General features: G+C 46.9%; 2 protein-coding genes and 1 pseudogene across 3 annotated transcripts in view; 1 reads left to right on the top strand and 2 right to left on the bottom strand.

Moving 5' to 3' along the window:
• Positions 1-12175, top strand: part of LOC144484830 (uncharacterized) — a 124936-nt gene that overhangs the window by 38617 nt on the left and 74144 nt on the right. The window contains exons 2-3 of the mRNA XM_078203192.1: positions 5523-5537; positions 11659-11665. Coding sequence (XP_078059318.1) covers positions 5523-5537; positions 11659-11665 — 22 coding nt within the window. The remainder of the gene's footprint in view (positions 1-5522; positions 5538-11658; positions 11666-12175) is intronic.
• On the bottom strand, positions 310-805 carry LOC144484844 (small ribosomal subunit protein uS17 pseudogene; annotated as a pseudogene).
• On the bottom strand, positions 5690-9424 carry LOC144484838 (uncharacterized). 2 transcript variants are annotated; one of them, XM_078203202.1, is made up of 2 exons: positions 9351-9424; positions 5690-7255 (listed from the first exon to the last, which is right to left on the bottom strand). In XM_078203202.1, the coding sequence occupies exon 2, from the start codon at positions 6912-6914 to the stop codon at positions 5904-5906; it is 1011 nt and encodes a 336-aa protein (XP_078059328.1). In that variant the 5' UTR covers positions 6915-7255; positions 9351-9424; the 3' UTR covers positions 5690-5903. The 2 variants fall into 2 exon arrangements, with proteins under 2 accessions (XP_078059328.1, XP_078059329.1); XM_078203203.1 differs by lacking the exon at positions 9351-9424 and adding an exon at positions 9314-9346.

Here is a 12175-nt window from a genome sequence, read left to right as displayed (position 1 = left end):
TCATTCCCCACCCGGCGGTGTCGGATCAGCTGAAAATTCCCACCGCCGCAATCCTGAGCTCCCAGCGGCACTGCGCATGCTCCACATCACAATGACCGGACAGTGATTGACAGCGGTTCCGGACCAAGGAAAAGGGGGCGGGGCTGGAGGACCGAGCAGGAGCAGCTGGTCCTCCAACCAATCAGAGTGAATGGGGGCGGGGCTGAGCCCGGGTCTCCCTCATTGGCTGAAACTGCATCATTGTGAAAGCTGCTTTTTTTTTGTCTGTTCACAAAGGATTTTTTGCGGCTGATTTTCTTTACATCATATTCAAAATTTCTGGAACTGTTTCTTGGCTCCTGCAGCTTTAGTGACTTTGAGGACATTGAAACGCACAGTCTTACTGAGGGGCCGGCACTCCCCCACAGTCACACTGTCCCCATTCTGTACATCCCTGAAGCAGGGCGATAGGTGAACAGACATGTTCTTGTGTCGTTTCTCAAAGCGGTTGTACTTCCTGATGTAGTGCAGGTAGTCTCTGCGAATAACAATGGTCCGCTGCATCTTCATCTTAGTCACAACACCTGTCAGGATCCGGCCCCGGATTGACACATTGCCTGTGAATGGACACTTCTTGTCAATGTAGGTCCCATCAATGGCCTCGCGTGGAGTCTTGAAACCCAGGCCTACGTTACGATAGTAGCGGGGAAGCTTTTCCTTGCTGCCTTTGCCCACAAGTACCCTCTTCTTGTTCTGGAAGATGGTGGGCTGCTTTTGGTAAGCTCTCTCAGTCTGGTTGTCCGCCATCTCGCGCCTCAATCCGGGGAAGAGAAACTCCAGGAGAAAACTGGACCTTTCTGTTTGTGGCTTCAAACAGATGGAGCCCTGTGGGTGCGGAGCAAACAGATGGAGCCCTGTGGGTGCGGAGCAAACAGATGGAGCCCTGTGGGTGCGGAGCAAACAGATGGAGCCCTGTGGGTGCGGAGCAAACAGATGGAGCCCTGTGGGTTCGGAGCAAACACATCAACATTTGTCACTGAGATAAAGACAGTAAATGTTGGAAAATCTCAGCAGGACTGAGCATCTGTGGAGAGAGAATAGAGTAAGAAATCTCACACCACCAGGTTAAAGTCCAACAGGTTTATTTGGTAGCAAACGCCACTAGCTTTCGGAGCGCTGCTCCTTCATCAGGTGACTATAAAGGAATATCAGTTAAATATCAGTGACTACAAAGGAACAACTTGGTGGGAAGTTAAAAAGCAGGACCCCGAGGGTAGTAATCTCAGGATTGCTACCTGTGCCACGTGCCAGTGAGGGTAAGAGTAGGATGCTCAGGCGGATGAACACGTGGCTGAGGAACTGGTGTAGGGGGCAGGGTTTCAGATTTCTAGATCATTGGAACCTCTTCTGGGGCAGGTGGGACCGGTACAAGAGAGACGTTACACCTGAACTACAAGGGGACCAATATACTTGCAGGAAGGTTTGCTAGTGTTATTGGGAAGGGTTTAAACTAGATTTGCAGGGGGATGGGAACCAGAGTGCCAGAGCAGATAGTGGAGCGGGGGTGAAAATAAATGATGTTAATAGTTCATGCAAAATCACAAATAGAAGGGCTGTGTGTGGAGTTGGAATGTTATGGTGAGGTTGTATAAGACATTGGTGAGGCCGAATTTAGAGTATTTTGTGCAGTTTTGGTCACCTAATTACAGGAGGGATATTAATAAGGTTGAAAGAGTGCAGAGAAGGTTTACAAGGATGTTGCCGGGACTTGAGAAACTGAGTTATAGAGAAAGGTTAGGACTTTATTCCCTGGAGCGTAGAAGAATGAGGGGAGATTTGATAGAGGTGTGTAAAATTATGATGGGTATAGATAGAATGAATGCAAGCAGGCTTTTTCCACTGAGGCTAGGGGAGAAAATAACTAGAGGACATGGGTTAAGGGTGAGGGGGGAAAAGTTTAAAGGGAATATTAGCGGGGGGCTTCTTCACACAGAGAGTGATGGGAGTTTGGAATGAGCTGCCAGATGAGGTGATGAATGCGGGCTCACTTTTAACATTTAAGAAAAACTTGGACAGGTACATGGATGAGAGGGGTGTGGAGGGATATGGTCCAGGTGCAGGTCAGTGGGACTAGACAGAAAAATGGCTCAGAACAGCCAAGAAGGGCCAAATGGCCTGTTCCTGTGCTGTAATGTTCTGTGGTTCTAACTGATCTTAAAGCCAATCTTTTTCATTCTGTGGGGAGGGGGCGCGCTGAATCAGTTTTAATGGGGTTTTATATTTGTTTATACAATGTGGGCATTGCTGGCTCGACCAGCATCAATTGCCCACCCCAAATTATTCTTGAGAAGGTGATTGGGGTTGCCTTCTTGAACTGCAGATTTGAAGTTACTGTCAGATCAGCCGTGATCTAATTAAATGGGTCAAGGGGCTGAATGATCTACTCTCCTATATTTATAAGTTTGCCGCAGTCGAAGATGCTGTTAGAAAGGGATTTCCAGGATTTTTGATCAGCAACAGTGAAAGGACAGCAACATGATTCCAAGTCAGGATTGTTTATGTCTTGGGTGCCATTGTTTTTTGGGAAAGGGTCTGTTCCTCTGCTGTACTGTTCTTCGTTCTTTGATAACGTCAGTTGTCCATGTTGCCAATTGTCTGCTGCCCTTGTCTCTCGGTGGTAGAGTTTGTAGGATTGGAAGGTAAAGGTCGCAGTGTTGGAAGGTGCTGTTGAAAGTTAAATTATATTAATTTCTTCAGACTAAAAAGTGGAACTCAGGTGAAGATTTGGTGGGGAGATCTAGATCAGAGAGGCAGTATTTCAGAGTTTATCACTGTGATAGCAGCAATCCCATTGCTATCTGTTGGCAAGACTGATGGAAATATTTAAAATGGAGACCATTGGAGGATGAGGTACAATGGAATTTGTGAACTATCTGAGGATAATGGTGAGGGGAAAGGAAGGGATCAGGAAAGCAGCTGACACTTCATATTGTTCCAGGAGAAATGGGGTCAGGTTGTGTAGATGTCAGGTTTTACGCAGCACTCAGTCAGTCTGGATGGAAAATCTCTGAATCACTCAAATCACTCAGTTGGAAACTCAGAGACCTGTCATTGCTCGGAGGAAGGTTGTGTTGCAGCTGATGAGAAGCAGCTTCACTCAGATACCCACATCCTCATGCACAAAAACTAACACACGCACCCATCCTCCCACCCACCCACCCACCCACCCACCCACCCACCCACATGATGTACCAACTGACTCAAGAGCAGCTTCTTCCCTGCTATCCGACTTTTGAATGGACCAACGTATATTAAATTGATCTTATTCTACACCCTCGCTATGACTGTAACACTATATTCTACACCCTCTTTTTTCCTTTTCCCCGATGTACTTTAGAATGTATGTTTTGTCTGTATAGCGCACAAGAAACAATACCTTTCACTGTATCCCAATACATGTGAACAATAGTAAATCAAATCAAATCAAAAACTCTCACATGAAACAGAGCCTGTCCCATTGGGTGGACAACACCAGCTAACCTGACTAAAACTGAGGATAAAGTATTGGTGTCTGTAAGGGCTGAAACAATACCCTTGACTCTTGTTGATCTGTGGCACCAAGTTCAAGACTCCTTCATGAATCATTCTCTTGGCCTCTAGCCTGTCAACCCCCCATGAGAATCTTATAGGTTTCAGAAAGTTCACTGCTCATTCTTCTAAACCTAATGATTAGAGGTGCAACCTTTCCTCAAAAGACAATGAGTTGGATTCTCCGGCCGCGCTCACCCCAAAACTGGACAATCCTGCCCGAGGTCAATGGGCCTTTGTGGTCCCGCCCCTCTGCCCGCGACGATACCTGTGGTGGGCGGGATGGGAGAATTCTCACCGACACCTTACAATCTTTCCTCAAAAGACAACACTTTCATCTGAGGAATGGACCTTCTCTGAACTCATTCCAATGAAAGCATGTCATTCCATCAGTAGGGAGACCAGAACCGTACACAGTATTCCAGCTGCTCTCTCAGCAATGTCCTGTGTAGGTGCAGCAAGTTCCCTTTTTCAAACTCCACCCCCTTGCAGTAAAGTCCAACACTCCATTTGCCTTCTTCTTTACTTGCTGTACCTTCATCCTATTTTTTCACGATTCATGTACAAGGTAACCCAGGTTCCTCTCTACGGCAGTATTCTTCAGTTTCTGTATATTTAAACAATATTTTGCTTCTCTATTCTTCCTGCCAAAGTGGAAAAGCTCCCACTTTCCCGCACTATACTCCATCTGCCATTTTTCTGTCCATTCAGGTAACTTATCTGTGTCCCTTACAGATTTTTTGTAATAACCTCACAACTTGCTTTTCTACCTATCTTTGTATCATCAAATCTGGCTTCATCCAAGTCATTGATCAAGGTGGCTGTTTTTCTCTCTCTCAGTTGTGGGTGATATTTGTCCCTATTCTCCTGGAAACTGAATGAATCTTGTTCCAAACTGGGTTCAATATCAGACATTTCAGGGAGTCAGGAATCATTCGCCCCTGAACCTACACTGGTAAAACCCCAGGCAGTTCCTCAGTAAGGATTTTTCTGGTTCCTCACCATATATTAGTCAGGATACTGAAACCCAGCTTTTTTACAGTCCACTCCTGGAGGCCCCACTCCCTGAGCCGACAACATTCAGCAGTGTCAGTGCTGAAGTTTCACCGTGGGAGTGATTCCCAGAGTAACTGTCAATCAGATCACCATTGATGTCCAGGTTTGTGTATTTTTAGTTATCCTGATGTCTAACACACACATCAATAAAACAGGGAATTCCTGCAAACAAACTGCAGCTTCTTCTCTATCTGGAGATCCAATGTTTGTTGAATAATTGTCCCAGCGGTTAACAGGCTCCTGTGAACTCATCCAACTCATATTTTAATACTGACTTTAACAAATATATTTCAAATAGGTTTATTTTAAATGAGTTAAAACCAGCCTTAAAATGGTAGATATAGTATAATAACCAAAGTACTTTTCAGACTGGAAACTTTAACCTGCTGTTTCACTTTGATTTAGGAGCAGATCCCAGTTTTACATCAATCTCTGATTCATGTATCCAGCATTCACCGTCATTCTAAAAACAGAAGTTGCTGCAAAATCTCAGTAAGTCTGACAGAATCTGTAAATGGTAGTCATGATGTGGAAATGCCGGCGTTGGACTGGGGTAAGCACAGTAAGAAGTCTCACAACACCAGGTTAAAGTCCAACAGGTTTATTTGGTAGCAAATACCTTGGAGATACCACAGATACTTATCTGTTTCAGTATCCTGACTAATATATGGTGAGGAACCAGAAAAACCCTTACTGAGGAACTGCCTGGGGTTTTACCAGTGTAGGTTCAGGGGCGAATGATTCCTGACTCCCTGAAATGTCTGATATTGAACCCAGTTTGGAACAAGATTCATTCAGTTTCCAGAATAGGGACAAATATCACCCACAACTGAGAGAGAGAAAAACAGCTACCTTGATCAATGACTTGGATGAAGCCAGAATTGATGATACAAAGATAGGTAGAAAAGCAATCTGTGTACCAAGTAACAAATACCACAAATACACGTATTTGCTACCAAATAAACCTGTTGGACTTTAACCTGGTGTTGTGAGACTTCTTACAGAATCTGTAAAGACAGGAACAGTTAATGTTTCCAGTTGAATGTGACTCTTCTTCAGTGTCAAAACATTAGCTCTGTTTCTCTCTCCAGAGATGCTGTCAGACCTGCTGAGTTTTTACAGCACTTCTTGTTTTTATTTACGAGTTCAGGACTCAGACAAGACAATCCACAATACAAATCTTACAACTGGGCCAGGGTTTATTAACATCAGCAGAAACAGACACCAATGAAAATGGTTGGGACCTCGATGTGATTAACAGCAAAATTCAGTCCTTGCAGTCACTCGTGAACATGATGGTGTTTCCGCAGGTGAGGTGACTGAGTGAATCCCTTCCCACACACGGAGCAGGTGAATGGCCTGTCCCCAGTGTGAATTCGCTGGTGCTTTACCAGGTTGGATGATTGACTGAATCCCTTGCCACAATCAGAGCAAGTGAATGGTCTCTCCCCAGTGTGAACTCGCTGGTGCCTCCGCAGGCTGGATGAACAAGTGAATCCCTCTGCACACTGAGGGCAGCTGAATGGTCTCTCCCCGGTGTGAACTTGCTGGTGCCTCTGCAGGCTGGATGAACAAGTGAATCCCTCCCCACACTGAGGGCAGCTGAACGGCCTCTCCCCAGTGTGAACTCGCTGGTGTTTCTGCAGGTTGGATAACTGAGTGAATCCCTTCCCACACTGAGAGCAGCTGAATGGCCTCTCCCCAGTGTGAACTCGTTGGTGTGCCCACAGGCTGGATGAACAAGTGAATCCCTTCCCACACTGAAAGCAGCTGAATGGTCTCTCCCCAGTGTGAACTCGCTGGTGTGTCCGCAGGCTGGATGACTGAGTGAATCCCTCCCCACACTGAGAACACGTAAATGGTCTCTCCCCCGTGTGAACTCGCTGGTGCCTCCGCAGGTGGGATGAACAAGTGAATCCCTTCCCACACTGAGGACAGCTGAATGGTCTCTCCCCAGTGTGAACTCGCTGGTGTGCCCGCAGGCTGGATGACTGAGTGAATCCCTCCCCACACTGAGAACACGTAAATGGTTTCTCCCCAGTGTGAACTCGCTGGTGTTTCTGCAGGTGGGATGACTGAGTGAATCCCTCCCCACACTGAGAGCAGGTGAACGGTCTCTCCCCAGTGTGAATTCGGTGGTGTGTCCACAGGTCAGATGACCGAGTGAATCCCTTCCCACACTGAGAACACGTGAATGGTCTCTCCCCAGTGTGGCTGCGCCGATGAGCTTCCAGCAGAGATGGGGCTCTGTATCCCTTCCCACAGTCTGCACATTTCCATGGTTTCTCCATGGTGCAGGTGTCCTTGCCTCTGTCTTGGGTGGACAATCAGTTGAAGCCTCGTCCACACTCACAACACGAGTACAGTCTCTCCCTGCTGTGAATGGTGTGATATTTATTCAGGCTGTGTAACTGGTTTAGTCAGTGCACTGGAAGACTCTCACTCGAGTGTGGCAGTGTGTTGGTGCTTTTCCAGTCACACTGATGTTTGAAACCTTTTCAAATCGACAGACCACACAACCATTTCCCCTTCTTGATTCAAAGTCCGATGATATTCAGTTCCCAAGGAATATGACTCTGTCAGATCTGACGTGACGTTTGAGATTTCGGTCTGTGATTTCTCTTTCAATATCCTGTAAAACGAGTTTACAAAAGTCATCAGTGTCAGTACACGATAGAAATTCAGAACAGACAATTCTAGTTTCCATGGAACATTCTTTCCTATTTCAGTCCCAAAGAGCTGTGAATCTCCATCCCACACACTCTCCCTCCATTCTCACTCTGCTGTATCTAATATTCACCCTCACAATTCTCCTGAAGGTGCTGATTGAGGCTGATTGACAGATCCATGCTCACTGCTTCCTGTCCTGGACACAGAGACCATAACAAATAGGAGCTGCAGTCTGCCATTTGGCCCATCGAGCCTTTTAAACTATTCAATGAGATAATTTGTTCATCTACCTCAGCATCATTCTCCCCACATTAAACCCATATCCCTTGATATCTTCAATATCTAGAAACCAATCAATATCTCTCTTGAAAATAGTTGATGACTGAGGCTTCACTGTCCTCAGGGGTTGAGAATTCCAAAGCTTTACCACATCCTTCAGTGAAGAAATCGCCCCACATATTACTTTTGCTCCATCTTCTTGTCTGTTCCCCATAACTCTTGACACCCTTGTCAGTCAAAGATCTGCCTAACTGGAATATATTCAATGATCCTCAGCCTCCACTGGTCCCTGTAGAAGAGAAATCCAAAAGACTAACAACCCTCTGGGGGAAGAGATGTCTGGAAATATATCACGTAGCTACAGTTCCATATTACAAGATATTCAGGTCCCAAGGAATATGACTCTGTCTAGACGTGGCGGTTGAGATTTTTGCCTGTGATTCCTCATTGAAAATCCTGTGAAATGAGTTTGCAAAAGTCATCACAGTCAGTATAGGATAGAAATTCAGAGCAGACAATTCTAGTTTCTATGGAACATTCTTTCCTATTTCATTCCCAAGAAGTTGTAAATCTCCATCCATATCAATGGATTCTCACCTGGTGTTGTGAGATTACTTACTGTGCTTATCCCAGTTCAACGCCGGCATCTCCACACTCTGAGCGGAGACAGAGAGAAGTAGGAGAGGCCGGAGGTGAGGAGAGAGATTTTATACATCTACAACTCAACAGGAACTTTGACAGAATTTCCAAACCCTGTGAACACCATCAGCTCCAAGTTCCTCTCCAACTCACACACCATCCGGACTTGTCTGACATCCAGTACTGAAAGAACAGAAATTTATTTCATATAAATACTGGGAAGACTGAACCCATTGTGTTCAGTCCCCACTACAAACTCCACTCCCTCGCCAACAACTTTATCTCTCCTCCTGGCAACTGTCTGAGGCTGAACCAGGCTGTTCACAACCAGGGTGAAATAGTTCATCCCAAGATGAGCTTCCAGCCACATGTCCACATCATCATTAAGACCACCTTCATTCATAGAAGCATTAATAGTAATTAATTAATAATAATGAATCAGAAAATAGTGTAGGAGGCCATTCAGCCCATCGAGCCTGCACCGGGAACAATCCCATCCAGGCCCTATCCACATATTTACCTGTTAATCCCCCTGATACCAAGTGGCAATTATCATGGCCAATCCGTCTAACTGGCACATCTCTCGACTGTGGAAGGAAACCGGAACACCCGGAGGAAACCCACACAGGCACGGGGAGAATGTAGAAACTCTGCACAGACAGCGACCCGAGGCTGGAATTGAACCCGGGTCCCTGGCGCTGTTAGGCAGCTGCACTAACCACTGTGCCACCGGGCCACATGTCAGTGCCATCGCCCGACTCCAGCCCAGTCTCAGCTCATCTGGAACCCTCACCCATTCCATTGTGACGTCACACTCTCACCCATTCCATTGTGACGTCACACTCTCACCCATTCCATTGTGACGTCACACTCTCACCCATTCCATTGTGACGTCACACTATCACCCATTCCATTGTGACGTCAGGGCTTCACTCTCCGATCACAATCCCTGCCGGCCTCCCACATGCAGCCTCAATGGCGGCAGTCAGCCCGGGTCTAACACTACAAGCTGCCGCTCCATTTGGTACAAAGGGGGGGGACCGGGAAGTTCATTTCCGGGGATTGGGTTTGAACAACATGTTTAAGGAGCCTCTCCACCCACCCGGTGGATTCATCGCTCCCCGCGCACCGTCCTCTACCTGGTATTGATCTCGCTTCCGAGTTAAAACCGTCCGTCTGTCCGTCGCCATTACCCGCACTTCCCGCCCCTCATTCACTCCGATTGGTTGGAGGACCAGCCGCTCCTGCTCGGTCCTCCAGCCCCGCCCCCTCTTCCTATTGGTCCGGAGCTGCCGTCAATCAGCCCCTGGGCATTGTGATGTGGAGCATGCGCAGTGTCATTGCTGTCCTGGGCGCTTGTTTGTCCCGGAGAAGCGGAGTCAGCGTTAGGCGGTGGCTGGGAGGATTTGGAAACACTTTGTGGATCCGCAAACCCTTCAGAATCATTGTCAGCTCCCTGGTTTGCAGCTGCGGGGCTTCTCCCTCCCGGGAACAGGCCCAGGTTAACGGCCCCATCCTGGCTCAGCCACTGGAGGATGGTTCACATCAGAGGATGGGGGAGGGGGACAATAAATAAGAGGTTACACTTTGGCCTCAAATCAATGAGGACTCTGATCTCTGGGAAGGAAGGAAACCCTGGGAGGTGGGCGGGGAGGATTCACAAACACCCGCTGGAGGCCCCAACACCCCCAGTAAAAAGCTGCAGCTCCCGGGTTTGCAGCTTTTTCCCGGGAGGGAGTTGGGGAAGTTTTGTGGAGACCATTCCCGGCTGGTTCAGTTAGTGGTTCCTGGAGCTCAGAAACCCTGGGTTAGAATCCTGAACCCCACACTGGGTGGTAGTTTTATTAAATACTTTTTATTTATTAATCATCTGTTGAAGAAAATATTAATGTGTTTTGAAAAATCATTTTATAGCATTTGTGAAAATACCCATTGAAACAACAATTCTCCCAATGTATTTCATAGGATCCCTACAGGGCTGGAGGAGGTTATTCGGCCCATCGAGTCTGCACCGACAACATAGAAATCATAGAAACCCTACAGTGCAGAAGGAGGCCATTCGGCCCATCGAGTCTGCACCGACCACAATCCCACCCAGGCCCTACCCCCACATATTTACCCGCTAATCCACACATCCCAGGACTCTAAGGGGCAATTTTTAACCTGGCCAATCAACCTAACCCACACATCTTTGGACTGTGGGAGGAAACCGGAGCACCCGGAGGAAACCCACGCAGACACGAGGAGAATGTGCAAACTCCACACAGACAGTGACCCGAGCCGGGAATCAAACCCAGGACCCTGGAGCTGTGAAGCAACAGTGCTAACCACTGTGCTACCGTGCCGCCCTATCACACCTATGCTCTATTCCCACATATGTCACCTGCTAATCCCTCTAACCTACTCATCCCAGGACACGAAGGGGCAATTTAGTGTGGCCAATGCACCTAACTGGCATATCTTTGGACGATAGGAGGAAACTGGAGCATCTGGAGAAAACCCACACAGACATGGGGAGAATGGGCAGACTCCACACGGACAGTGACCCAAGTTGGGAATTGAACCCAGGTCCCTGGAGCTCTGAGGCAGCAGTGCTAGCCACTGTGCCGCCTACATTGCTGATGAGAATTTTAATTTACTGACTTGGGAATTAATTCTCGGGAATAGTCATTCTGAAAATGACCATTAAAATGTGTTTTAATTTACCCCATAATTGCAGATTTCAGTTTGCATTTCAAAATTGAATTGAGAATGTCTGAGAGCAAATGGTAAAATGAGGTTTGAGACACCAGCTGCAATTATTTTCTGTGACTGATGATACCTTTGTGCCTGTGCAGGAGGTAATTCCCCTGCTGTTGTGGCACAAATAAAATGGAGCCTTTCCTCGGAACAGGTCCATGTTAATGGTCACCGTGGTGTTTCATTGGTGAGCAGAGCACATGTGCCTATTGTGGTAACAACAGAGTCAGTGGGGCTGCACGTCCCCTGACTTGGAAGGAAAATAATTGACTCCTTGATTGTACTCTCAATCTGCACATGGTCTGGAGGACTGAATCCAGCTGGAGGGAGAGGGAGCTGGGCTCAGAGTGGAGATGGGGCAATGAGTTTGATTTCAGCTCAGGGACAAGAGAGAGTGTGTGGGATGGGGATTACAGCTCAAGATAAATGTGATAGAGAAATGTTTCGTGGAAACTGAAATTGTCTGTTCTGAAGCAGTTTTTTAAAACTCTTTTTGCAGGGAACTAGAAGAGGAGGATTCACAGACAGGAAACTCAAACTAAACTTCACATCAAAGTCTGACAGAGCCATTCGATTCATCATGACCTAAATATGATTACTTTTGACAGTGGAGGGATAAATCATTCCCTGTATTGTCAGTGGAAGAAAATTTCAAAATTCAATGTGACAGAAAAAGAACTGAGACACACACATACACCCAAGTGAGAGTGCTCCAGTGACCTGACAGTGGATAGAGCTTTAACCAGTTACATAGCCTGAAAAACATCACACCATGGTCTGTATGTGGATGAGGCTTCAACTAATCATCCAACCTGGAGAGACAGAAGGACACCAGCACCATGGACAAACCGTGGAAATGTGAGGATTGTGGTAAAGGATTCAATTATCCACCCGGTTGGAAACCCATTGACACGGTCTCATTGGGGTTGGGAAAATGGAGAAACCATGGAAATGTGATGATTGTGATAAAGGATGCAATTATCCGTACTTGCTGGAAAACCATAGACACAGTCACATTGGAGAGAGGCCATTCATCTGTTCTGTGTGTGGGAAAGGATTCACTATCTCATCCCACCTGCTGTTACACCAGCAAATTCACACTGAGGAGAGGCCGTTCAGCTGCTCCACCTGTGGAAAGGGGTTCTCATGTTCATCCAACCTCAGTGCACATCAGCAAGTTCACACTGGGAAGAGATCGTTCACCTGCTCCTTGTGTGGGAAGGAG

This window comes from Mustelus asterias, unplaced genomic scaffold, assembly GCF_964213995.1.
Source record: "Mustelus asterias unplaced genomic scaffold, sMusAst1.hap1.1 HAP1_SCAFFOLD_129, whole genome shotgun sequence".
Lineage (NCBI taxonomy): Eukaryota > Metazoa > Chordata > Chondrichthyes > Carcharhiniformes > Triakidae > Mustelus > Mustelus asterias.
Note: the sequence above shows the minus strand (reverse complement) of the source record. Positions and strands in the feature narration are given on the sequence as shown.